Raw genomic sequence first — 23,502 nt, forward strand, 5'->3', positions numbered from 1 at the left:
GGTTAGGTTAGGTTAGGTTAGCAAATATTCGTTACGTAATAGAGAAACGACGTTTTTTTCCTATTTTTTTCAGTTTTTCGTGAATAACTCGACAACCCCTCTAGATAGTTATACCATCGACCACTCGTATGAAAGCTGAATGTCTCACTTTTCCAACGAGCCTACTGGCATCTTAGTGCTGTCATTGAGTCGCTTGCTATGAGCTGTAGAAATTGGAAAAAAAGTGAATTGAATTTACACAAAAACTAGATTATCGTTAATAACTTGAAAAGTAATAAACTTTTTTATGATTTTATTACATAATCAGATGCACTCAAGTATTGCGCAACTTTTTACGTAACCAAAGTTACGTAATGTTCCTTACGTAATAGAGAAACGACGTTTTTTCCCTCTTTTTTTCAGTTTTTCGTGAATATCTCGACAACCCATCTAGATAATTACATCATCAACCACTCGTATGAAAGCTGAATATCTCACCTTTCCAACGAGCCTACTGCAGCCGACTTGCCTGCTATGAGTTGTAGAAATTGAAAAACCAGAGAAACGACGTTTTTTTTTCAGTTTTTCGTGAATTTCTTGACAACCCCTTAAGATAATCTTCGTGCTGTCGTGTTGTCTGCAATAAGCTGCAGAAATTGGAAAAAGCCATGATGGGTTACTACTTTTGTGATCTTCTAATTCTAATAACATTGGATGAACTAGGATAAATCAGTGTAAGACAGTATCATTATTTATATATATATATATTGAATCATCTATTTGCGATTATTCAACACATTGAATATATATATACATAAACGTATATATTTAAACAAGTTTAAAAAATAAAATTAAGAGAGAGAAATAGTACAATTAAAAACATAATATTCGTAATATATTAGTATTAAATAAGTTCTATCTGGCGACCGACAATATTCATTGATTATTATTATTATTATTAGTTTCATTAATATAATTTTTTCCTTTTCTTTTTTGTTGAAAAATACACTTTGTTTCCTCGGAAAACAATCGATAAATAATTTGATTTATTTTTGTTCCAATTTCCTAAAAAACTTCGCTAAGAATTTTTTTTGTTTGATATAAATTCTACGCAGAGTACAATTATCCTAGTGAAGAGAGAGAGAGAGATCGTAACGAAATCAAATTTGGGAAATTAAATTGGGATCAGCAGCAGTTTTCGTTGTGAATCGTCCTGTTTATTATTGCCCGAAGTAACAATTGAAAAACGAAAGGAGATGAACAGTAAACAAGAGTTGAGCGGTTGAAAAATAATATAAATAGTTAACAATAAACTTTAGGGCTCTTAATGTAAGAGTGTAAATTAAACGCGGGTTGGGTTTTTCATGCGAAGGAAACGTAAATAAATATAAAAGTCAATTCCGTTCGAAGGAAACGTTATGGAGAGTCGAGGGAGAGAAAGATATAAGTTAGTTGGAGGAGAGATCATTTTGATGCGGGCTCGGTGCATTGGGTAGAGGAGCCGTGGACATTGACTAATCTGAAGACGTTGATGATGTCGAAGTGCATGTAGAGATTGGGAAACATGTTCTCGAAATGGATGGTGCGGGTGACGGGAGCGCCGAGCCGTCTAAGCAGATCCCCGAAGACCTTCTCCTCCTTGCGTATGCACGGTCTGCGATCGTCCTGGATCTGGTACGGCGTCACGTGGATGTGGACGTTGATACCTGCAGAATTAAGTCAGAGGATTGCAAGTTGATTGGACGTAGTCAAACGCACCTAGTCTGGTGAGCGTCTCCAGGAGGGGACGCGACGTGATCCAAGTGTTCTTGCCACCGGAATGACCACCGTCAAGCCAGTACATGTCCTTGATGCGCGAGACGACGCTCATCGATGAGTGGTCGTCGGGAGTCAAAGTCTTCAGGTAATGGAACTCGTAGAGGAACTGGTTCAGCACGACGCAGCCCTTGCTGAAGCCGATCACCAGCAGATTGTTCTTGTCCAGGTGCAGATTCTCGCGCCACCACAGATTCGCCTCATCGCTACCGACGTGCGGCGTCTGCTCCGCCTCAGTCTGCACATGCAAACAGACAAAAAAAATATACAGTTTGTTCGTACACGAAAGCTGGAGTAGATCAAAACCGATTTGCACCTCAGTCTCATCGTGAATATGACTGGTCTTCGATAGAGATATCGCCGCGTCAACATCTTCCGCAGACATCGTGCGCAGCTTCTCCGACACGTTCTGCAGAAGTCGCTCGAGGTGCTGCAGCGCAAAGTGCATCGGCGTGTGCTCCGGCGAACCGCAGTTGTTGCACGGCACGAAGTTCTTGAAGCAGCTGAAAGTCTTGTACTCGATTCTGAAACGACGAAGCATTCTCAACTCTCCTCTTTCAAAGCGATCTAACCATCCTCACCTCGCCGGTCTTATCACGATGATGTGACAGTCTGCAAAGTTACCGTGGAGGATCCGAGCCGTATCCTCCAGATTCCATTTCAGATAATTCTTGCTGTCTCTGTGCGACTGCATATTCTCCGTAAAGTCCTGCAATGCGTACATCATTAATTCATCTTAAGGACAAACTGTGTAACTGATCATTATCGCTACCTGCATGTCCCCGCCGAAGTAGATGACGGTCGATTGATTTTCCGCGCGATGCGACGGATTGCAGTAAACGACATCGTTGCACCTTCCATCGTACCCAGGGACAGCGCACAGTCTGAGGGGGGACGCGGCCAATGGGGCCCCCAGCATGCTCCAATGTTTCACATCTAAAATCAAACAAATCATTATTACTCAAATCTAAACTAAATATATATATATAAAAGAACGAGAGACGCTCGTAAATCCCATAGAAAACACCATCATTCAGGCGAACGCGTTTTACTGCCACTTCGGTAATTTATTTTTACCGAAGGAGAGAAAGAAAACGAGTAGCAAGCAGTAAACTTCACGATAAATCTCACGAAAGCCGTTTGCCAATAAAACGACGATTATTTTCTTTTGCTGGGAAATATTTCTGTTTTACAGATCGATCTATGTAGTACAAGATTTTTACTGTGTTTCTTTTATGTTTATTTCTTTCCTTTCCTCTCGCCGTCTCTTTAAGAGAGTGTGAGCGATGATGATCGATGCTATTTTCGCAGCCCACTTCGAACGAAATTCGATTTACTTGCAATTATTTTCCTCTCGTATCGATTCAAGATCGTAGACGCCTTTTTAAGCTATTTTTCAAAATCTCCATGGCAACGTTTATAACAAAGTCAAAATATGGCAAAAGTAAAGCAAGTTTGTCGCGTCGCATCGTCATTAGTTAAATTAGAAGACAGATTTGGTAAGTTGCAAATTATACTAAATATTTTCTAACAATCAATCAATCAATAATTATGGTTCTGTTCAAAAGGAACATTAAATTTCAACAACGTGAAAATATTAAGAAAACTAATTTAAAAACCACTCGACGAAAGTTTTGTTTAAAGGCAAACAGCGATGCGATCGTTAATTTCGTGTGCATATGTTACATGTTAACGGCTTTCCGATATAAAATATAGCGAAAACACACGGCGAAGAGGTGGCCGAGATGAGGGATAAAAATAAACGGCGGCGCGCCACTCTCGATAAAACTGTATTCGCGTTTATTTTCACTGCGGGCCATTAAGACTGGAAGAGCTAAATTGGACGAAGAAAATAGTGAAAAGCCGAGAATAGATCTCCCTTTCGGAGAACACATGTCTTTCCTCCCGCTCGAATCCTTCCTTCTCACGTCTCTCTCAGCGTGAGTCCTCCTGTCAGAAGGCAATAATTCACGATCCATCACGCTATGAATAGTCCGGTGAGGGAGGGAGGACGAAATAATGAATTACGACACGGGATCGTCCTTCACTCCCATCCTTATTCCATCGTTCTCGTTTTGCCTTCTACCTTTTTTTTTCCACGCCTCGTGGCTTATTGACACATATGCGCCTCCTCCTAAAAATGGGTCGTCGCAGGATAATTTATGGGAAACGAGCGCAAAGAGAGCGTTTTATCGTGAACGCATAAATTTCTCGGCGCGTTTTGGGTCACCAAGGTAGAGACGCCGTTCATAGGTAGAATACAACACAGACAAAACACGAGCATAAATCTTGCAGATGAATGTCATTTATTTGCCCACCCACATATTGGGGGCACACCGCGACAATGTAAATTGGGTGATTAAAGATGAAACGAAATGGGTTTCGCTTTATGTTCAAGCACAAGAAGTTTTTCACGAGAACTATTAATAAAACTTCGGACAATGATCTTTATTGAATTGTGCTGCGCCAGAACGATTTTGTAAAATATAAAAAGCTATGTTAGTTATCATAATAATCAGAGTGTTGTAATACTTACGTTCACGTTGGAATTGAAATGTTTGCTAATAAAATTATTGTTTGTTGTATCACAAATGGTATGGTAATATATACAGGTAAATTGTCACTAAAATGTAAGACTATATTGAGAGTTTGTAGCGTTGTGTTTCAGGTGAAGACGAAGATCACGATCGGCACTTGTTCGCGCATGAAATGAACCGCATCTTGGTGTCCTCGAGGCACTGCCCCATGTCCTCCTTCATCTCCTTCACCTTGATCTTGATCTCCTCGCGCATGAGGTTGTAGCACATGGCGACGAGGCCGAGGCCGACGAGCATGTAGACAAAGTTGACCACCAGCTTGGTCTGACTGCCCACCTTGAAGTCGTTGATGTTGGCGCCGGGCACGAAGTCACCGAGGCCGATCTTGCAGAGGCTCGTCACGCAGAAGTAGGTGCTGTCCAGGTAAGACCATTGCTCCCATTGTGCGAACATTATCGCACCGGTGGCAATGTAGCCACCGATAACCCATAACGAAGCCGAACTGGGAACGATCACCCTGCGTGGCGGCTCGTCCTCGTCGCGCTCCGTGCTGCACTCGTACAACCAGGTGTAGATCCAGCGGAATGTGCCTGCCAGCACCTCGCCCATGTTCATAAAGTACAGGATGTAGAGCGGAATACCGAAGACGGCGTACAGCACTGTGACGCCCTTACCCCAAGGGGTGCGCGGCACCATGTTCCCGTACCCGATCATCGTGATGATGCTCAACGAGAACATCAGCGCCGCAGGTATCGACCACATGTCTTGCACAGTCCTACCGTCGTATCCTTTCTTCATGAAAACAACCATCTCGTCCTGGTAACGCTTCAGCGCCCCAGACACGTTCTGCTTGAACGCCGTCTCGTTGAACACGTTCTGTTCGTTCGCGATCTCCCAAAGGATGTACGCGTATCGGCTCCTCGTGCGGTTCACCTTCTCCAGTGCCGGATTCTCCTCGATCGTCTCGATGTACTGAAACGTGAAGGCGCCCACCACCGTGTATCCTACGACAAGTCCTCCGACCCCGACCTGCGTGCACATGAACGCCACCAGCTTCCTGCAGCAATCTATGATCTTCTGTCTAGCCGCGATGTCGCTCGTCGAGGACGACCCCCGGCTCCTCACCGAGCTCCTGTAGTATCTCTCGCGTTCCATCGTGCGCGCCCAACTGGCTCCATTGTGCATCGCCGTCGTCTCTCGCATTCTATTTTAGCTTTCCGCCCTGGCCCGTCGCCATCCCGACGATCGCCGCTGACAAATTGTCGACGATCGGAGAGGACGCCCGGTTTCCTGTTTACCCGCACCAAATGATAACACACCTAACATCATCCAACGATGTCTTTCTTTCTCTTCCAGCCAGCTAGCCTTTATTATTAGTGCCATCAAACGCGCTGGACGCGCGCCAATTGATTATACCAATTAGTAAATACACCGTGACATATTTATTTTCTACGGTTGCTAAACTCACAACTCAGCGTGCAAAATAATATTATGACAAAACCCGCACACATCGTAAATCAACACATCAAGAAAGAAAACCAAATCAAATAAACGCACTCTTGATCCATGCATAAATCACGCAAATTTAATCCTTGTTAAAATATATAGAAATTCGAGCAATGCAAAATATCAAATATCCGAGGATATGAATCATGAGCATCTCCAAATGTAACGATTATAGAAATCTGAAAGATCAAAGCTAATATGATTATATATTGCTGATGGTCATGGTTGCATTGAGAACTCTCTGGACATGCTGACCCTCTTCTGTCAGAAATGACAGTTTGCCCATTAATCAAGCCATCCATAATTAATGTTTATCAATAATTACACGATGCTTACTATTATTATTATTATTTCTGCTCGTGCACTGCGAAAAAGAGGGTCCTCGACACCCGACCCATCTAATTATAAACGAGGGAATTCCCCTGAACGTCAGGGTCGAGCTCCGTGCAAATCTGGCGCACATTCGAGCGGGAAAACTGGAATGGATCGGCGAACTCTTTAAACGCCAATTAATCGCGAGAGCCTTTGCCAAACATTAAATGCGATTTTTTGACATTTAAAAGTGGGGTTAAGACCCACCTCCAACAACCAAAAAAAAAAACGAAGCATAACAAACACCGCAGTCGCGGAATTCTCGTGGCACCTACCTAATGATTGAAGCCAGGTGATTTTTTTCGCGCTCCTCACACGAACAGCCTCGGCGGTGTCGTTCACCTCGCCAAATTTGTAGCGAAATTTAAAATAACAATAAACTACTCGCCAATGTCACGAGCTGTGACAGTTGACACCAATTTCGCACTGTATGCAACCGTCGGTGATCCTCCCACGCACGGTTGCTGAATATTAGCTATTTACATCACCGATCATTCTGTTGACGAAGGAATGTTACGTGTTATCTAAGCGAGATGAAAACAAATTTCGTTTTCAAACCGAACCCAATGTATGCAACCACATAATCAAACACTAGTCCTACTTTATTCTACAAATATATTTTACAAACGTAAAGTTCGCTTTGCAGGAGAGCCATAAAACGCATTTGAACTATTTACCAAATAGTTCATATGCAATTACTAGCTAGAAGTCCTGCAGAGCTCTCTAATACTGATTAAAATAAAAGGCACTTTATTCATTACAAATAAATAATAAATAATGAGATTGGACAGCCTCCTCTTTGTTTAAGGGCAATGATTTTGACAGGGAGACATGAACTTCCTCAGAGCCTTCTGAGTGTCATCTGAAATAACATAAAGACCCTCTATAATAATGATACGGATGATTGGAAATGGAATACATACAGGGTAGTTGGAACTGTAACTTTTTGTGTAGATATTCATCGGATCCATCGCAGCAATCACAGATGCCATCATTGACCCGGTTCGATGGAATCAAGGGTTTGAACAGGGGATGCCTGGTTTGAGATGTGCAGAAGAAGCTGCCGGTGGGACAAGCATTTGTGCCGGGTTCGTCGCTGCCATCGATGCAGTCACAGTAATCATCATTCACCCTTCTGTAGTCCACATACTCCTGACTGACCAGACATCGAAAGTTGTTATCCACAGGCTTGTATAAAGGCGCCTGATACTCGTGTATGCCCAAGACGTGCTCCTCCTTGCTCTTCACATTGTTTAGAGAAGAGAGCTGCGTGAATATTATCAGCTGGTAAACAATGAACACTAGCGAGACTATTAGTAGCGGTGTTAGCAAGTATTTCAACTTTTTCCTATACTTCAGAGTCATCGGGCCTGGAATATGCGTTCCTCTTGTGCAACGCGAATATCACTGGTGCATAACTATCACAATCTTTAAGTATTAACTTGCTAAATACAATTTTGCCGAAAGTTCATCTTGCTTACAACCTTATCTTTAAATTGCAACTAACTTCGCGTTGTTTTTGAAATAAATTACAATATGCGCGTGAAATTGGTTACAATTCGTTGCACCCTGGTAACATTTTAGTATCACTTATTGCTGATTTCTATTACTATTGCAAATTGAATTTAGTAGTGTAATTGTATTTGTAATTGCTCAATGAGATGAAAAGCTGAAACATAATAATCATTTAAATTAACCGCGCGTTGAAGTTTTAGTTAATTTTGACAGTGACAGACAGACAGGGGAGCCACAATAAAGTGAAAGATATAATATTCGTTGAGAAAACGTTTTCTCTAAAATGTCATTGAAATTTTAACAATAAACAGTGGTGGTGTGTAAAGTGCAGAGGAGAAACAATGGCATATTTGTCGAGGAAAGAGATTGAGGAGCTGAAGCCAAACATCGATAAGGCTGTGTACAAGTTGCTGGGATCTTCGGACTCTTCGTTGGTTAGCAAAGCATTGGATTGTCTGGACGCAAATTACGATCGCAAGAAAACAGTGTACAAATTGTCCTCCTACGTTGACAGTAAGAAAGCCTCCCGTTTAACAGATAAAATCTTTGATTTACTGGACGATGTTAAATACAGATCAAAAAAACGAAACCATGAGGAGTCGAAGGATAGTAGTGATCGTGGGGAGAAAGACTCGAAGCGAGCCAAGCCCTCTAGGGTTGTGGTTGAAGAGAAGGTTGAGGAGAAGAAGTTATCCAGCAATAGAATAAAGGAAATGATGGAGACGGCACAGAAGCAGATTGAGGAGAGGAAGAGAAACCTGGATTCATCCTCGAGGAACTCTGCTGCAGCCCAAAGTAACCTTCCCAATATACCTGTTCCACCTGCAAGCATATATGGCATACCTATGGGTTTGCTGAATCGAGGGGATGCAGACAAGGCAAGGAAAATAGCGCAGCTGCAGGCACAGATCAAGAATAAACTGTCCACAGGCATCCTGGGTAGTGTGGTGATTCCTGTGCCTGTGCCAGATAAACCCACTCCACTCATTTTGGATGAGGATGGACGCACTGTAGATAAGACAGGTAAGGCAGTTCAATTAACGCACGTCGCGCCGACTCTTAAAGCTAATATTAGAGCGCAGAAGAGAGAACAGTTCAGGACGCAGGGCGATCGTCACGAGGATGATTCGCCGGAAGCGAATTTCTTCGATCCGAGGATTGGCATCAAACCTATTATCAGGAACAAGCGGGCGCTGCGATTCCATGAACCAGGCAAATTCCTGCAGCAGGCCGAGAGGCTCCGAATGCGAGCGCAGCTGGAGAAGCTGCAGAACGAGATCTCGCAGATCGCAAAGAAGACTGGCATTTCGTCGGCCACAAAGCTTGCGCTTATCGCAAAGTCTGAGGGTCTCTGCGAGGACATCCCGCAGATGGAGTGGTGGGATTCCGTCATCCTGGAGGATAATCTGGACACGATGAAAGACGACAAGATCGCGATCAAGCGTCAGGTAATAAACAATCTGGTGGAGCATCCGACGCAGATGAGGTGTCCCACGGATCCAATTAAACCTGTCTACATGCCGGTGTTTCTGACGAAGAAGGAGAGGAAGAAGTTGCGACGACAGAACAGGCGCGAGGCCTGGAAGGAGGAGCAGGAGAAGATCCGTCTCGGTCTGGAGGCACCGCCCGAGCCGAAGCTACGTATATCTAACTTGATGCGAGTGTTGGGCACGGAGGCCGTTCAGGATCCGACCAAGATTGAAGCGCACGTACGCGAACAGATGGCGAAACGGCAGAAGGCGCACGAGGAGATGAACGCCTCACGTCAACTGACCGCCGAGGAGAAACGCAACAAGAAAATCAAGAAGATCAAGGAGGACACGACGCTCGGAGTGTTCGTCTCGATCTACCGGATCCGAAACCTCCACGAGTTGGCTTCCAAGAAGTTCAAAGTGGAGACGAACGCCAAGCAGCTTTTCATGACCGGCTGCGTGATGCTGTACCCGGATTGCTGCGTGGTCGTTGTAGAGGGCGGCCCCAAGCAGCAGAAGGCATACAAACGGCTAATGTTGAACCGCATCAAATGGGAGGAAGACACGGTACGCGATCCCGATGGTAACGAGGTGCCCAACAAGTGTTCTCTGGTTTGGGAGGGTACCAGTAAGCAGCGCAACTTCGGCGAGCTCAAGTTCAAGGTATGCCCGATGGAGAAGCTTGCGCGTGAACACTTTAAAAAGCATAAGGTCGAGCACTACTGGGATCTGGCATATAGCGGTGCCGTCCTCGAACCAGCCGTCGAGTCCTCGTGATTTTCCCAATAACTTATCCAAATTGTACACATCCGCAAAGTTCATTGAAATAAATATTTTTTTTCTCATATCTATTCTTTAAACAACCCACTCATCTGCTCGAGTCATTTGAGAGAAAGAATTGGTTTTTAATTCTATTTCTCATTAGGGACCAACGACGCTCCAAAAGCACAAGATGGTTGGTTCATAATTGACTATTAGTTAGTAATATTTGGAAACACCAAAAATCACGTTAGACCCTTGCGTGCAAACAAAAAAAAACATCTTTATTAAATGGCAATATTATATATGAAGAAACAATATGTGAACATCGAATTTTATCTTTAATTAATATTTGAATAAAAATAATGTTTTCTTTTAATACAAAATTTCGTTTTTATTTCGATGCTTTTTACAGTTATCGAACTTACTCTTACCTTCCTTTACCTGTTTTCATCAAGAAATAAATAAATAAGGTGGATATGGCGAACAAATAAAACTATCGAACGTTTTAAATAAAACTGATTATATTTACGTTGCTGCTCCGTTGGGATTCGGACTGCTTCGAAATCCGCGCAAAATCCCACGATCATGTTTTTTTTTTTAAATTAATTTTAATTTTTACACATGAGATTATACAAAATAATTTCAACAAACCTGAATAAGTGAAAAATTAAGATAAATTGAGAGTCTGTACATGTGTGTGTGTGCGTTTGTATGAAAGTGATGTAGAAGAAGTAACACGCACACACACACGCGAGACTACTGACCAAAAAACAAATAGAGGATGGTGACAACAACAACAATAATAATAATAGTAGATGATAAAATAAATTTTCAATTTTCTGCTTCTTTATACTTTGTCTGTAGTAGTTTGAGAGAAATACTGCAAGTCCCAGAATTTCAATTTATTTCAATTACAATGTTTTACAATTAAATCAATCATTCCGACACCTATAGATTGGGTGGGAAGGATTGCAGTCGATCCGTCCCGCCGCCCATCCAAGAAATGTAATATTTCAAATTCAAAAAAAAAAAAGTAAATCAATCGGAAACGGAAATAAATCTAATAGCGGTCACACTGAAAATGCCAACAACAGAAGAAGAAAAATAAAATCATCATTTATATATATATTACATAGGTTACAATCATATCTCGCAGTAGTAGCAGTCATCATAGTCATCATCATCATCATCGTCCTCTCTTCGTCAATTCTCGTCCTTTCTTTCTTCCTTTCCATCCGCCCGCCAACAAATTTGTTTTATTATTCTTTTTTTTGTTTTTCGCTTCTTTTTTATTTTGTTTTGTTTTTAATATATAATATTTATAGACTACGTTTATTTATAAATCCCATTTAATTTGTACCTTAGACAATAAAGTCCCTAATATATAATATAAATACACTCGAAACGTTCAACATAAAAAATATGTGCAAAAATGTACATAACAAATGTTCCGCTTACACACGTACGTCGTAATCACGTATTCATGATGATCATCGTCTTCGTCTCATCATTATTGTATATAAATTAAGGAATCAAAAAAAATAAAAATAAAATAAAGAATAAATTATAACATGATTATAGATTTTCAGTATGACAATATTAGATTAGATTATCGACAAATAATTTCTTCCATTCTTTCTTTTTTTGTTTTGTTTTGTTTTGCATCATCATCACCATCTTCATCATAATCATCATCATCATAAACACACATTCGCAGTCGTGTCTCCAGGCGCTCAATCATATAAAATACATCACATCGGGATGTAAATCTCCGTTACATATTCATCAAAAAATGGACATCATCATCTTCATTATCATTATCAATATTATTATTATTATTATATATAAGTATCTTATACAATTTATATTTACTATACAAAATTCATCCTAATACAGGAGAGTCGCTCCGAACGAAAGTAAAATGTATCATCATCATCATCATTAATCATTAAGTTTCTTTCCCGAGAGCTCAGCTCACTCCAACGAATCATGACTATAAACAAAAAAGGAGAACAAAAAAAAAACGAGCCTTGCCGACCGTCGACGATGATCACAACATCATCGCAACGTCGGCGGAATATGTGTGACATTTACTGGTGGGGGTGGGGTTTTGTGATGGTTTTGTGGGAGGAGTCATTTGTTGAGGGAGTGGCGCTTTGAAATTGTCGAATAGCTGGAATCACCGATGCAAACCTGATGCATTCGTTTCTCTTCCTCGCTCCTTCCCGTTAAAACGGAGAAAGGAGAAATGCGCGTAATTTACAATGAATTGCTTATATAAGGAGAATAAAAACGAAATCATTCTAAAAACGAAACCAATAGGAACATAAAATATATCGCATCGAGAAAATAAAAAAAATAAAATAAAATACATATATTATAGAATTGCTATAATCGTTCTTGCATTGCGCGGCTATCAAACAATTTCAAATCATTAAAAAAAAAAAAATAGAAAATGCATGGTTAATTCGTGGTATTGTGACTGTGTGGAACGTTCTCATTCTTCTTCTTCTTTTTTGTTGCATTTCTTTCCCTCTTTTAATCAATACTTTATTTCGAAAAGGGTTGTATTGTGTGTGTGTATGTCTTTGTATGTGGTGTGTATATGAGTGAGTGTGTGATGTTTAAAATCTACTGTACACAACTTAACTGCATCTTGTAGAGGTACCATTGGTGAGTGGTTCGAAAAAAGAACCGAAATTAATTAATGTAAAACAAAGAAAAATTGCACACGGAAACGAAATTGTCCTTGTCGAAAGACGTGTCCACACACGATGATAACTCGTTTTTTCGCAAATAAAAAAAAAATTATATATGAATAAAAGTTGGTTGTTCCCTCTTTGCACGAAAAGAAGAAGAAAGTATTGTTGTGAAACGCTCGGAAACTTCCATGTCGAAAAACGGAACAACAGGAGAGAAATAAGAATAAGGACTAATGTGATATCAATGCAGTCCCACAATTCAATCGAACAAAATACTGACTTGGAGAGATTCACAATTGTGTTGTTGCGTTCTTAAATAGTTATTAGGAAACAGAAGAGCAAAAAAAAAATAATAAAATAAAGAAATTGTTAAAAAAAATAAACCGTCGAGGAAGAAAAAACCGTAAAACTACTAACATCACTGGCTCACTGCGGGTGATTTCTTATCGGAGTCCTGGTTGGAGGGGGTGCCCCCTTGCGGTGGGCCCACGCCACCCGGTCCACCCCTGTCTCCTGGGCCCGGGCCCCACGTATTCGAGCCGGGCATCGGGGAGTCCGCGTGGAAGCCGTGGTTGTCGTGGTCCAAGGAGTTCGCCGCGTCGTACTGCGTGTTCTCCAGCCGCGTGATCAGCCGTTCGTCCTCATCGCCGAATTCGCCGCCCATCAGCGAGGGTTCGCCCACCACCATCACGTCCTGCAAAAAAAAGATTTCAGTATTAGCACGTACAACACGCATCGACGAATGATGACGACAGCGAACAATTGCATTTGACCTGATCTCGTGCTTGTCAAGCAACACTAACCTGTGATGCTAGCGAGAAGTTGGGGCCCGGTGATCGTTTCTTGTTTGGGGCTGGCGGCGCGCTGTTGGCCGCCCCGCCGGAGTTGGACCCTTTGCGTTTCCTCCTCTTGTTCGCGGGCCGCTGCAGCTCTTTAATAAAAACAAACAAAAGAAAATCGCAAAAATGCGTTAGTATACGTTATCAGAAGAACAACAATTTTCGACGCGAACATCAATCGCGTTTAATCGGACCACTTACATAATTTTGAAACTTTACAAAGTTTCAAAATCGAATAGTTTGGAGCGATCAAGCGAATTGAATACGGTCATTTGGGGTAGATGTATTCGTGCAAATAACCATGGTTATAGGCTTTTTATTCATTTTTACTAAACTTAATCCAGGTGAGTAATCAGTTTCAAGAGATGTAGATAAAGATTGAATAGAGAGAGAGAGAGAGAGATGTATAGATTGGTGCATGAAGAAAGAAAGAGTAAACGAAACTGGATGTGGGTTTAGTAGGAATGAATACCATTTAGTGCAATGAAATGGGTACCTCGCTTACCCGGCGGGGCAACAATCCTCTGCCACTTTTGAAAAAGCGTCGTCTTTAGGCAGTCCCGCGGTGTCAGCGCGTACGCTTTGTGCCTGGACATTAGTTCCTGCATTGGTTCTAATATTACACATAGCTGAAACGAAAATGAAAAGGAGCATTAGTGTTGTTGTTGTTGCATACGGCGAATGATGTAGTAGCACTTCTTACCCTAAGATAATTTAAAGTAGAATTAGTTATGCCTTGTCGTGTGATATTCTTTGATAATTGATCTAACACCGATGGATCCTGCTGCGAATGCATGCCGACCACGGACCGCAGGATGAGCTCCCGGTGCGTTCGCACAGCGAAATGCCACGACTTTATCCGCATCAGGTCGTCGAACGTGAATTCTAGGATAAGGCGACCCTCGGTACACACCTGGTAACGAAAAAAAGAAGGGTTATATTAATATAAAAAATATGCGCTAAACATTCACAGCAAACAACGTACCTTGGTAAATAGCGGCTTGCCATGATGCGTAATCATGGTGCATTGATCACAGTCGAGTGTAATACTAGTATTATGGAAGGATTCTTTCGGGTGCTTCATGTTATAGTAGAGCTCCGTCACACCGCCCTCGAATATGCTTCTAAAGTACCTCGGTATTAATGTCCTTCCTATTGCTGCAAAACACATCAAAATTAAATTTCATTCCTTGCTTGATGGAGTTTAATCAGACTTACTATATCGTTTAGGTCCATCTTCTAAGCAAAATGATAACGTCAAGGAGGCATCGTCTTCGAAGAACTCCGTGGCGAAAGCGTCCCACCAAAGGTTATCACTTTCCTGCAAGCAGAAGAGAGAGAAAAAAAAACACAAATTGTTAGAATATTGCCGATGATCTTAATCATGTTATTATCATTTTTTTTTTCAGCAACCACCAATTAGTTTGCTAAATGTAATAATCTTGCATTGCTTTCGTAGATCAAACACAACAAATTTGTTATTTGAATTAGTGGTAAATGAACTACGAATCCAATATTCCATCCAGCCCAAGGCCCGAACCAATTAACCAAATGAATTTAAAAAAAAAAAAAATAATATCCCCGATTGCAGCAATTTCATTCAGTTGCAAAACCTCTGCAGCGTCTGGTAATAAATAATAGTCATCAAATGCGCATTTGATGAAAGTTCGCAATTGCACAACTGACATTTTTCTTCTCGAAAACTCTTAGTTATAAACGGTATAAGAATAAAATAAATTGGATAAGAATGTTATTAGTTAATGATTGATTAATCACATTGTTTAAAATTTAAATTATTTATATCGACACAGGACACTTGAGAAACGTTGTCAGTTTTCAATCATTTTTTGACTGTTAGATGAGAGTTGGTTGGTGGATGGAAGAGGTTTTTTTTTGTGTGTGTGTTTGCAAGCTTGATTTAAAGTTAGTAAAGTAATAGTAAAAAGCTGGATCATTACATTTCTGCTCACCTCTGTCCTCTGCTGCAGCCGCTTGTTGAGTTCGTAGATGCGGTAATCGGGTTGACCAAAGTAAGGTGTATGCCGCCTGGGCACCGGCAGAGATCTAAAAACATCGAGAAAACAATATTAGCAACAACATATTCATCATTCGGATGGCGTGTGGATGGAACAGAAAGGGTTTTAGGGCAACCATACCTATACATCTACGTGAGCGTGTATGTATGTATATTATTCGTGTGAGTGTGTGCATGCATATTGGGGGGCTGCTATACTAGAGCGAGGAGAATCAACAGGTCGTCGGGTGAGAAGATCTAAGTGGGGCAGCTTTGGCTGACTGGCTGGCACAGACCGCGTGTGGTCATCCTCTCTTTGTGTTGTGTTGCATGAGGCGCGATACTATCGGCGCGTGCCTCACGTCATCCCGAGGATTACCGCAGATTGATTACCGTAATCAATGTCCGCATCTAATAGGAAACAGAAGGAACCGAACTCCGGATAAACTCTACATGGAATATAGTAATAGTCTTGCATGAGACGTAACTAATTGACAGGATTAACAACAACAACAGCAGCAACGGTGACAATGCCATAGAAAGAAAATTAAGCGCAAGTTCAAGAACACGACCTCAAGAGGCGGCGGCGATGACGCTCAATGGTAGTAGTAACATCAAAAGAAAACATAATCCTGATGACGTTACATAATTAATAGAAGCGCAACCCCGACGCAACCTTTGATCCCATCGATTTGCAGAAAGAAGTAAACAGATTTAGATGATTTAGCAGGCAAGTGTGTGTATGAGAGAGAGAGAGAAGCTGATTACGTTTTACACGCATTTCACGTGACCATTTGTGAAACTTGTCCAATTATTGCCGCCGTTTGTTTGCCGTTTCATGACACATCGTGAGAACGCAATAATTGGACGAACACGGCAACTTGTTGATACTTCCATCATCTTCGCGAGCGGACGTTAATTTGTAAATCTCTGGCGTGGCCGGCCACCACCGGCCAATGTTTGCTCGGACAATGAGGAGAATAATATACCGCTACCGAAATCCACCGTTAGCGTTTACGCGAACCGACACATCTTTACGAATTCCTCCGTTCGTTCGTTCTGGAGGATACATTCTCAGACCGTGACGAAAATCACTCTTCTAATGACATAAAAGTCAAAGAACAGATCAAATTAACATTAGCGTCTTAGTTTCAAATGCAAATTAAATTTGAAGATATGAAACTAGATTTATATTTACATCAAACGTTTACCATTTACATCAAGTATATGTACACGCACATAATATATATATATATATATATAAATCATCGGATAGAAAGTGATACTTTATTAATTCGATCAAGACCGCTTGTTTTTCTTTCGCCGTTAGTAATAATAGTCAGGAGCAGGCCATTAATCAAGCGCATATAATAGTATACGACTGTATTAATTGAGATCGCGAGCCTTCCCCTTCGGGCATGCATATTATTTGTCTGCGTCCGTGCGTTAATTATCTTCAATAGAAGCTGAAGACAGGAGAGGTACAACAGCAAAGCGGTTGAACAGTGAAACGTTTTACAAGTGCAAGAATTCCTTCCTTCCTTCCGACGTCGTCAATTAGCGAAGCATCGTTTCTAAATGCACGTTTTCTCTAGGATTTGTAGACGAAAGGACGTTTTTCGTGCGGCGAATTCTAAATTTATCAACGATATAAACAAAACGCGAAGGCTGCCCGCGCACAGATATCAAACACCGATTCACGTGTACGGCAACAACAATTTCCTTGACACGCTTTTCCAAATTCAGTCTAGAAAATGCCTTAATGTAACAGATTTCCTATTAACATTTTCATGTAATTTTTGTTACAACCGTCACCTCGATGCTCAAATAGTAATTCTAATCCGTTCCGAAAGTTTGAGAAACATCTTTGCGAACAACAACTTGTTGTCTCCGCATTCGCGATAATTAACACTTTCGATGTTTTAACGCTGCGTATTTTGCATTGCGTTACCTGTAATAGGGGTTTCCAAATGGGGAGCAATAGAAGGGATCCGCGTGCACGTGCGGTATCATGTTACACATAGGATGGGGCCCCATTCGTGGGGGGTGGGAGCCCTGGGCCCCCACCGGTTGTCCGACTCCGCTGCAATTCGTGCTGATGGGACTGCAGCTCTTCACAGGCATCAACGAACGCCAACCGGCAAATCGGACGAAGAGTAGGAAAATGCAATGTTTCACTTTATGCAATCAACTTCGTATAGTAACTTGTTCCTAACATTCACAGTTCTTTCGGAAACACTTAAGTTTAAACACACAAACAAAAAACGTAAGTATTACTTTGGGGGTTTAATGTAAACGTGTCGCATAGCTGTAAGAGTAGAGCAGAATTCTTTGTTGTAACTTGTCTTACACCTAATGCTATCCCGTAATCAATTTTGAAAAGTTAAAAAGTATTCAGATTTCATGGTCAGTTGTCGTACGCTAATGACTACAATGATAGTGGCAGACTTTTCTGCACGAAGCAGGACTTTAAACAATACGTGTTTTTAGGTCAAAGTGTGTGTTATCTTTACGACGCGACAGATGTGTGTGTGTATGGATGACATCGCGGTGGTTTTGCCGCCCCCATGGGGAGGCGGTGGTTCTGCCGCCGCCCATTCCACGTGAGGCCGCAAATGCAAACACAAAACAGAACTTCTGTCAACAAACGTAGAGCGACTCGTGCACGCACTACGTACACACACACACAGACACACAGTCCATTCGACCAGGAGGTTACACAACAAACACGTCGAACGAACGGGCCGACCTCCGCCCCGCAAACCGCCGCCAAAAGTACGCAATGGCAAACGCATCCAAACGATGCGATCCAGTTATCCGCTACGTCGATAATATCTGCATACAGCGACGATAAACATGGAGATGGACGTGGTGGTGGTTCGACCGTAACCGCAACTGCTACAACATTTGTCCCACAAAACTTTACGACCGCACTCCATTCATTACCCAATAATCTATTATTATCACTGTTACTTTTTTTTCTTCGTATGTATTCGATCGATGGATCAATAAGCACTTAAATACTAGTTACCTATCTTAATACGTTAATTAGTCTTAATTAATGAATTGTCAATTTGGAAATGTATATCGAATGGAATACGAATATTTTTTTTTATAGAAGAAGTATTTTCTAATTAATACAAAAGGTTCTATTAGATTAAAGCATACGTGTTTCTATATTTGTCATTTTATAATACTAAATAATTAAATTGGTAATTTAGATCTATAAATGACAAAGTTTAATAAGTAATGGAAAGAAAATGTTTCAGAACAAAATTCTTCAAGCTAATTACAATCATAATATTGAAGTTAGCTAAAATCTCTTCTTTCTTGATGATTAGTACGTTACGCAAACCATGAAATCTTGTAATAATATTGATATTCTTGTGAAATTGGTAATTGTCACTAATTGTGGATGCGTTTCTGGTAAACTGAGGTCAAAATTGAATTAGCAAACCGTTGTTTATGTGTGTGACACACTGTTTGGTCGAAAATGAAGAAAATAAACCAGAAATATGCGAGGAAGGGCAGCAAAAGTGCGCGCGCGATTTTAGCTTTTAGTATTTATAAAAAAAAAAACAGGGCAATCCCCCACCAACCGCGGCGTCACGCGAAGAAAACCGCGAAAAGGCATCACCGGAGGCCGCGGCGAACACACACACACGCGTAACACACCACCGCGTTTCGGACGGCGATTCTAGTCCAATTTTATATCAATCCTCCGCGCGTCGTTTGTAACCGTTTAGAAGATTTCAGGATCGCGACGAAGAGATAAACGTTGGAGCGCGGCACGAGTTATGTGCCTGGCTCATGTGATGGAACTGAATGTATTCCCATATTCCGGGACCGATATTGATCATGATGTTGGGGGTTTCGAGAGAACGACCGCTCGCAGCGCCGGCCACGCTGCCCACACGATACGCAGTATGCAGCAGCAGCAGCAGGAGAAGGAGAGAAGATATGTGCGTCGTGTGCGAGCGAGGTCCATTCCAACCCGACGGCGACGACGAGGAGCCTGGCTGGAGGCGTCGGAATCGCCTCTGGAGCCAATGACCAGAGGGTCACCACCGCTTGCTTGATCGCATGCAGAGCGCGCAAGAGAAGCGGAAGAAGAATCGTGCGACCCCGACCGACGAATGGTCGTCGTTCCTTCGAATCAAGGACGACAGTTGAAATAATAACGCACTTCACAGAAACGAACGCCTCGCTCGGTACCATTGAAATCGACACGAAATGCAAGCAAGATGAATGTACAGTAGTATACGGAAAACTTATCGCGCGCCGATTCATATTGATCTACTACAGCTTTACTTTCTACGGTCATAAAAGTTGTGATCATATCCATTTTATATTTGTCAGTAGCAATTGTAAATCATCATGCATTTATGCCTCTGAATTGTATCAATTCTGGCTACCAGCCTACTCGATGGTACTCTTCTAGTATAGCATTTTACGTAGTTTCCATGACTACCATATTCCGTATGAAATCGTCCTCTTCTACCTCATCATCACATCGGATGAGCCTGCTGCGATTTTGCATTCGAGTGTACGCGTTGTGATGCTGAAAATAAAAGAGGTTTCTCAACGCTCCGGCTCTACGTAGGCAGACAGGCTCCGCTGCTTGCTGCTGCTGACTGCCTGCCTGCTTAGATGCTAGCTGGTGGCTGCCTGCCTGAGCCGAGGTTGCAGCAGCCTCTGCGGGGAGCGCGGCGCGTCGGAAGAACTGGTTTCAGGCACCGGCCACGGCATACCGTCTCATTCTAATAAGACACCCGACGTTGTTGATAACAGATTCCAATTCTTTTTCTAAGAACAGACCTCTTCTTCTTCCTTGCTGCACATCGAAAATAAGAAGAACATACCACACGACCAAGAGCAGTTATGTAATTACGATAGACGGGCCGAGCCGAGAATTCTGTTTGTTTCTGAAATAACGACGCTCCGAAAAAAAAGAAAAAAAAAGAAAACCGGCAACTCGATGAGAGAAGACTGCTTTCACAAAGGGAATATGTGTGTATATGATGTTGATGATGCATTTGAAAATTTTGCAGTTACCTGTCCTGTTGGACTTGTAGAAACAAGATCAATTGGTTCGGACATGGATTGTTTCTTTTGGTAACAGTTAGTTCAATATGAGCTACGAGGCGTGACAAATTTAGCTCGAGAAATATTCGCGCTTTCAGGCTTGCCGCTCTGAAAAATCAATAAGAAGGTTAAAGATGATATTATGAATCCGAGAGCAATATATAATATTGTGGGAAAAGAAAAATGGACCAACGCGTAGGAATAGGATAGGAGGCATCTAGTTGAAATAAGAGAGAGAGAGAGACATATTCAGAAATGAGGAGAGAGAGAGACACTCATAGTGAGAGAGGCTGCAATAAAATTGGAGTAAAAAGAGAAGAGTCGTCTCTGGCGTTGGCATGGCAACAGTAACGAAGGTACAGGTGGAAGCAAAACGAGAGAGCGGAGGAAGAGATGCACGACGACGACGGCGCGTTTTGCAATTGTTGAAAAATATCATGGAAAGAGAAGCGACAACCAAAAATTGTTCCTCTCAATTAACACAGAGGGAAGCCGGACGGCTCAATCAGGCAATCAATGGAGGCTGTGTGTAGTTTAATGAGAGGATCGCGCGCGCGAAGAGCAGAAGACCACAAGAAGTAGAAGAAGAGAGCTGAATGGCCACTTCCTTAAGCGTCCTCGCACAATGGCCCCCACGGCGCTCGCTTCCCATTGAATTATTCAGACCGCGGCCGTTCGTTCGCGGCTCCACGCACCACCCATCAATATCAATTAAAACGCGATCTTTGATTGATCTTCATCATCGCTACTTTCGGATGATGCAGGTGAGGTGCGCGCTGGCCGACCACACTTAATTGCGACGTCTTTTCAATCGACCAAAAGTTATGAATGGAATATCTGTGACCTATAATGGGTTTAAAAATAGAAGGTGCAAGGGCTCCCGGAGCGCTGCCAACTATTCCACTCTGCAGACCGAGCCAATTGTGTGTGTGCGCTGCTGCTGCTGCTGCTGATCTGCAATGATGATGAAGACTTCGACGTCGACATTCTTGCGACGACGAAAATTTCAAGTTCGGCAAATTGAAATTTACCATCTCCATCTCCAACAACACCAGCAGCACGTGGTGGTCTACCTCCCTCTTCACCGGTCCGGTCCGGCTGTGTTCCGATCCGATCCGATTCGGTGTGACTGCGGAGCGCAGCGAGGAGCGCGGCGGCGGAGGATTGATTTTGCCGCCGACGGAACGCTCTATCCCCTTTAAAGCTCGCCCGCTCCCGGCATATCCACGGGAACAAAGTTCCGTGGGGTGAGAGGAGCGCGGGGCAGGAGGGTGGATATAAAGAGAGAGAGAGAGAGAAAGAGAGAAATTTATGTTTGTTAGAGGGCTCCGAGTTTTGTGCGAATTCAACCGAACGCCCCCGCGCCGCAGACTAGAAAACAACACAAAAAAAATAAAACACAAGAATCTCTCTCTCTTCGTGTCTTATCCTTCCATCAACTGCTCTCCATATTAATAACATCTGGAGCAACTATCTTAAACAATTAAAAAAAACATCACTTTATACATGCCAAATAACTTTACGAAACATCACTCATTCATACAAAAGTTGACCAACAATTGAATGTAATCTCTAGAATTGAAATTAAAAACAGGTGAAGATGTATACAATACACAATTTAGAAGCTGCACGATAAAAATCATACATCTTCGAATGTAAACTGGAAAGTATGGAACAAGGTCTTTGGAGGCAGGTGAAAACAATGATTAAAGTCCGAAATATGAATCTCGATAACCAGTAATTTACGACCAATCGCACAAGAGAAACCCCGTTTTTTTTTTCACCTCCACTTACACCGCGGTGTGTGTGTGTCTTCTCTCCTAAGTCAAATTTATTTCGTCCTTCGTTTCGTTTTAATAGTCGCGCGCGGTTGATCCGGAGAGTGATTTATGGATGGAAAGCTTTTAGAGCATAGTTGTTAACATTCCGGACTCGGTTCTTTCTCTCCTCTTCCTCGTTTTATATTATCATCATCAACAGCAGCAGCAGCAGCCACCCTCCTGCGTTCACTTCTTTTCTCTCCTCTCTTTTGTTTATATGCATGCGCGTCCGTGTGCATTTTCTTCTTTCGTCCATTTCTTCCTCTTCGACGCTCGTAACACTTTTGACAGTGACGAACGCCCAAGTTGTTGCTGCCACATAACACGTAACTAGCTGAAGTTCTAGGGCATCTCGAAACAAGTTTACCGTGCGCGGTGGCCAGAACGGTCGATCACACCGACACCGTTGTCTAGTTTAGTTGCCTCGCACCGATATGTGTGCTGCTGCTGCTGCTCCAAACACACACTCACGCTCGCTAGTTTTTTTTTCTTTCATTATATAAATACCCATAGCGTAGCCATTATTTATTAATACCTGTGTAACGTAGACGAAACTACACTTGTCCAACACTTATTGAAATCCAAATTTTTACATATGAATTTAACATTTACGTTAACTAATTCATATTTAGTTCCACATGATTAGTGAAAATCAATGAAAAGATTATTAATATACAAGATATCCAAATAAAAACATAATTACTTAGAGATGTAATTCATAATTGACTAAACAAATTAATTTACTCTCATTTCTGCATATTTTGTAGAGCAATCTGTATCAAAATCGAAGCGGGTTCGAGCCATTAGAGAAGCATGGGAGATGAACAATGAACAACGATGCGAGGAAGGGTGGGAAAGCGAAGGGAAGCGAAGATTTTTGACGAAGACTCGTACGAAGTGGTGACGTGTTATTGAATTACATACTATAACTGTATTAAGGGGGAACTCGTATATCCATGTACATACAATGGGGGCTCTGAGGGGGCGTCCGACTGCTGCCTCATGCGCGGTCGCAGGGGTAATGAACGCGAGGGGTGGCTTCGGAGTCGTACGTGTGTGTGTGTGTGTGTGTGTGTGTGTGTGT

General features: G+C 42.1%; 5 protein-coding genes across 12 annotated transcripts in view; 1 reads left to right on the forward strand and 4 right to left on the reverse strand.

Moving 5' to 3' along the window:
- Positions 1-968: 968 nt before the first annotated feature.
- On the reverse strand, positions 969-6,599 carry LOC108564529 (UPF0565 protein C2orf69 homolog). Of its 4 annotated transcripts, none has more exons than XM_017923600.1 (6): positions 6,177-6,400; positions 2,567-2,730; positions 2,376-2,503; positions 2,111-2,318; positions 1,738-2,032; positions 969-1,685 (listed from the first exon to the last, which is right to left on the reverse strand). In XM_017923600.1, the coding sequence occupies exons 1-6, from the start codon at positions 6,298-6,300 to the stop codon at positions 1,444-1,446; spliced, it is 1,161 nt and encodes a 386-aa protein (XP_017779089.1). In that variant the 5' UTR covers positions 6,301-6,400; the 3' UTR covers positions 969-1,443. The 4 variants fall into 4 exon arrangements, with proteins under 4 accessions (XP_017779089.1, XP_017779088.1, XP_017779091.1 ...); XM_017923599.1 differs by having other exon boundaries at positions 6,174-6,400; XM_017923602.1 differs by lacking the exon at positions 6,177-6,400 and adding an exon at positions 6,485-6,599 and having other exon boundaries at positions 973-1,685.
- On the reverse strand, positions 4,466-5,843 carry LOC108564530 (potassium channel subfamily K member 15). Its single transcript, XM_017923603.1, has one exon. The coding sequence runs from the start codon at positions 5,532-5,534 to the stop codon at positions 4,476-4,478; it is 1,059 nt and encodes a 352-aa protein (XP_017779092.1). The 5' UTR covers positions 5,535-5,843; the 3' UTR covers positions 4,466-4,475.
- Positions 6,600-6,793: 194 nt separating the features above from the next.
- Positions 6,794-7,782, reverse strand: LOC108564531 (glucosidase 2 subunit beta). The gene is made up of 2 exons (XM_017923604.1): positions 7,133-7,782; positions 6,794-7,071 (listed from the first exon to the last, which is right to left on the reverse strand). The coding sequence occupies exons 1-2, from the start codon at positions 7,572-7,574 to the stop codon at positions 7,013-7,015; spliced, it is 501 nt and encodes a 166-aa protein (XP_017779093.1). The 5' UTR covers positions 7,575-7,782; the 3' UTR covers positions 6,794-7,012.
- A 143-nt stretch (positions 7,783-7,925) lies between these two features.
- LOC108564527 (U4/U6 small nuclear ribonucleoprotein Prp3) lies at positions 7,926-10,041 on the forward strand. 2 transcript variants are annotated; one of them, XM_017923594.1, is made up of 2 exons: positions 8,165-8,237; positions 8,299-10,041. In XM_017923594.1, the coding sequence occupies exon 2, from the start codon at positions 8,438-8,440 to the stop codon at positions 9,971-9,973; it is 1,536 nt and encodes a 511-aa protein (XP_017779083.1). In that variant the 5' UTR covers positions 8,165-8,237; positions 8,299-8,437; the 3' UTR covers positions 9,974-10,041. The 2 variants fall into 2 exon arrangements, with proteins under 2 accessions (XP_017779082.1, XP_017779083.1); XM_017923593.1 differs by having other exon boundaries at positions 7,926-10,041.
- Positions 10,042-11,260: 1,219 nt separating this feature from the next.
- Positions 11,261-23,502, reverse strand: part of LOC108564528 (LIM domain-binding protein 2) — a 19,995-nt gene continuing 7,753 nt past the window's right edge. Inside the window, exons 3-9 of one of the 4 annotated variants that reach the window (XM_017923595.1) lie at positions 15,458-15,563; positions 14,718-14,820; positions 14,485-14,657; positions 14,203-14,412; positions 13,996-14,128; positions 13,464-13,591; positions 11,261-13,354 (exon numbers count right to left, since the gene is read on the reverse strand). In XM_017923595.1, the coding sequence (XP_017779084.1) occupies positions 13,079-13,354; positions 13,464-13,591; positions 13,996-14,128; positions 14,203-14,412; positions 14,485-14,657; positions 14,718-14,820; positions 15,458-15,563 (1,129 nt within the window). In that variant the 3' untranslated portion in view covers positions 11,261-13,078. The remainder of the gene's footprint in view (positions 13,355-13,463; positions 13,592-13,995; positions 14,129-14,202; positions 14,413-14,484; positions 14,658-14,717; positions 14,821-15,457; positions 15,564-23,502) is intronic. The other 3 variants (XM_017923597.1, XM_017923596.1, XM_017923598.1) reach the window with 3 other exon arrangements.

Source organism: Nicrophorus vespilloides, unplaced genomic scaffold (genome assembly GCF_001412225.1).
Source record: "Nicrophorus vespilloides isolate i.1.1-1 unplaced genomic scaffold, Nicve_v1.0, whole genome shotgun sequence".
In the NCBI taxonomy this organism is placed as follows: Eukaryota; Metazoa; Arthropoda; class Insecta; order Coleoptera; family Silphidae; genus Nicrophorus; species Nicrophorus vespilloides.

What these genes read in the sequence shown, in the direction of transcription:
- LOC108564530 (XM_017923603.1), bottom strand. Translation starts at nt 5,534, where the DNA reads ATGCGAGAGACGACGGCGATGCACAATGGAGCCAGTTGGGCGCGCACG.
- LOC108564531 (XM_017923604.1), bottom strand. Translation starts at nt 7,574, where the DNA reads ATGACTCTGAAGTATAGGAAAAAGTTGAAATACTTGCTAACACCGCTA. An exon ending in GTTACAGTTCCAACTACCCT is followed by an intron (nt 7,072 to 7,132) that starts GTATGTATTCCA and finishes ATGTTATTTCAG; the next exon opens with ATGACACTCAGAAGGCTCTG.
- LOC108564529 (XM_017923599.1), bottom strand. Translation starts at nt 6,300, where the DNA reads ATGTGCGCCAGATTTGCACGGAGCTCGACCCTGACGTTCAGGGGAATT. An exon ending in ACTTCGGCGGGGACATGCAG is followed by an intron (nt 2,504 to 2,566) that starts GTAGCGATAATG and finishes TACGCATTGCAG; the next exon opens with GACTTTACGGAGAATATGCA. An exon ending in ATATTCACGATGAGACTGAG is followed by an intron (nt 2,033 to 2,110) that starts GTGCAAATCGGT and finishes TTGCATGTGCAG; the next exon opens with ACTGAGGCGGAGCAGACGCC.
- LOC108564527 (XM_017923593.1), top strand. Translation starts at nt 8,066, where the DNA reads ATGGCATATTTGTCGAGGAAAGAGATTGAGGAGCTGAAGCCAAACATC.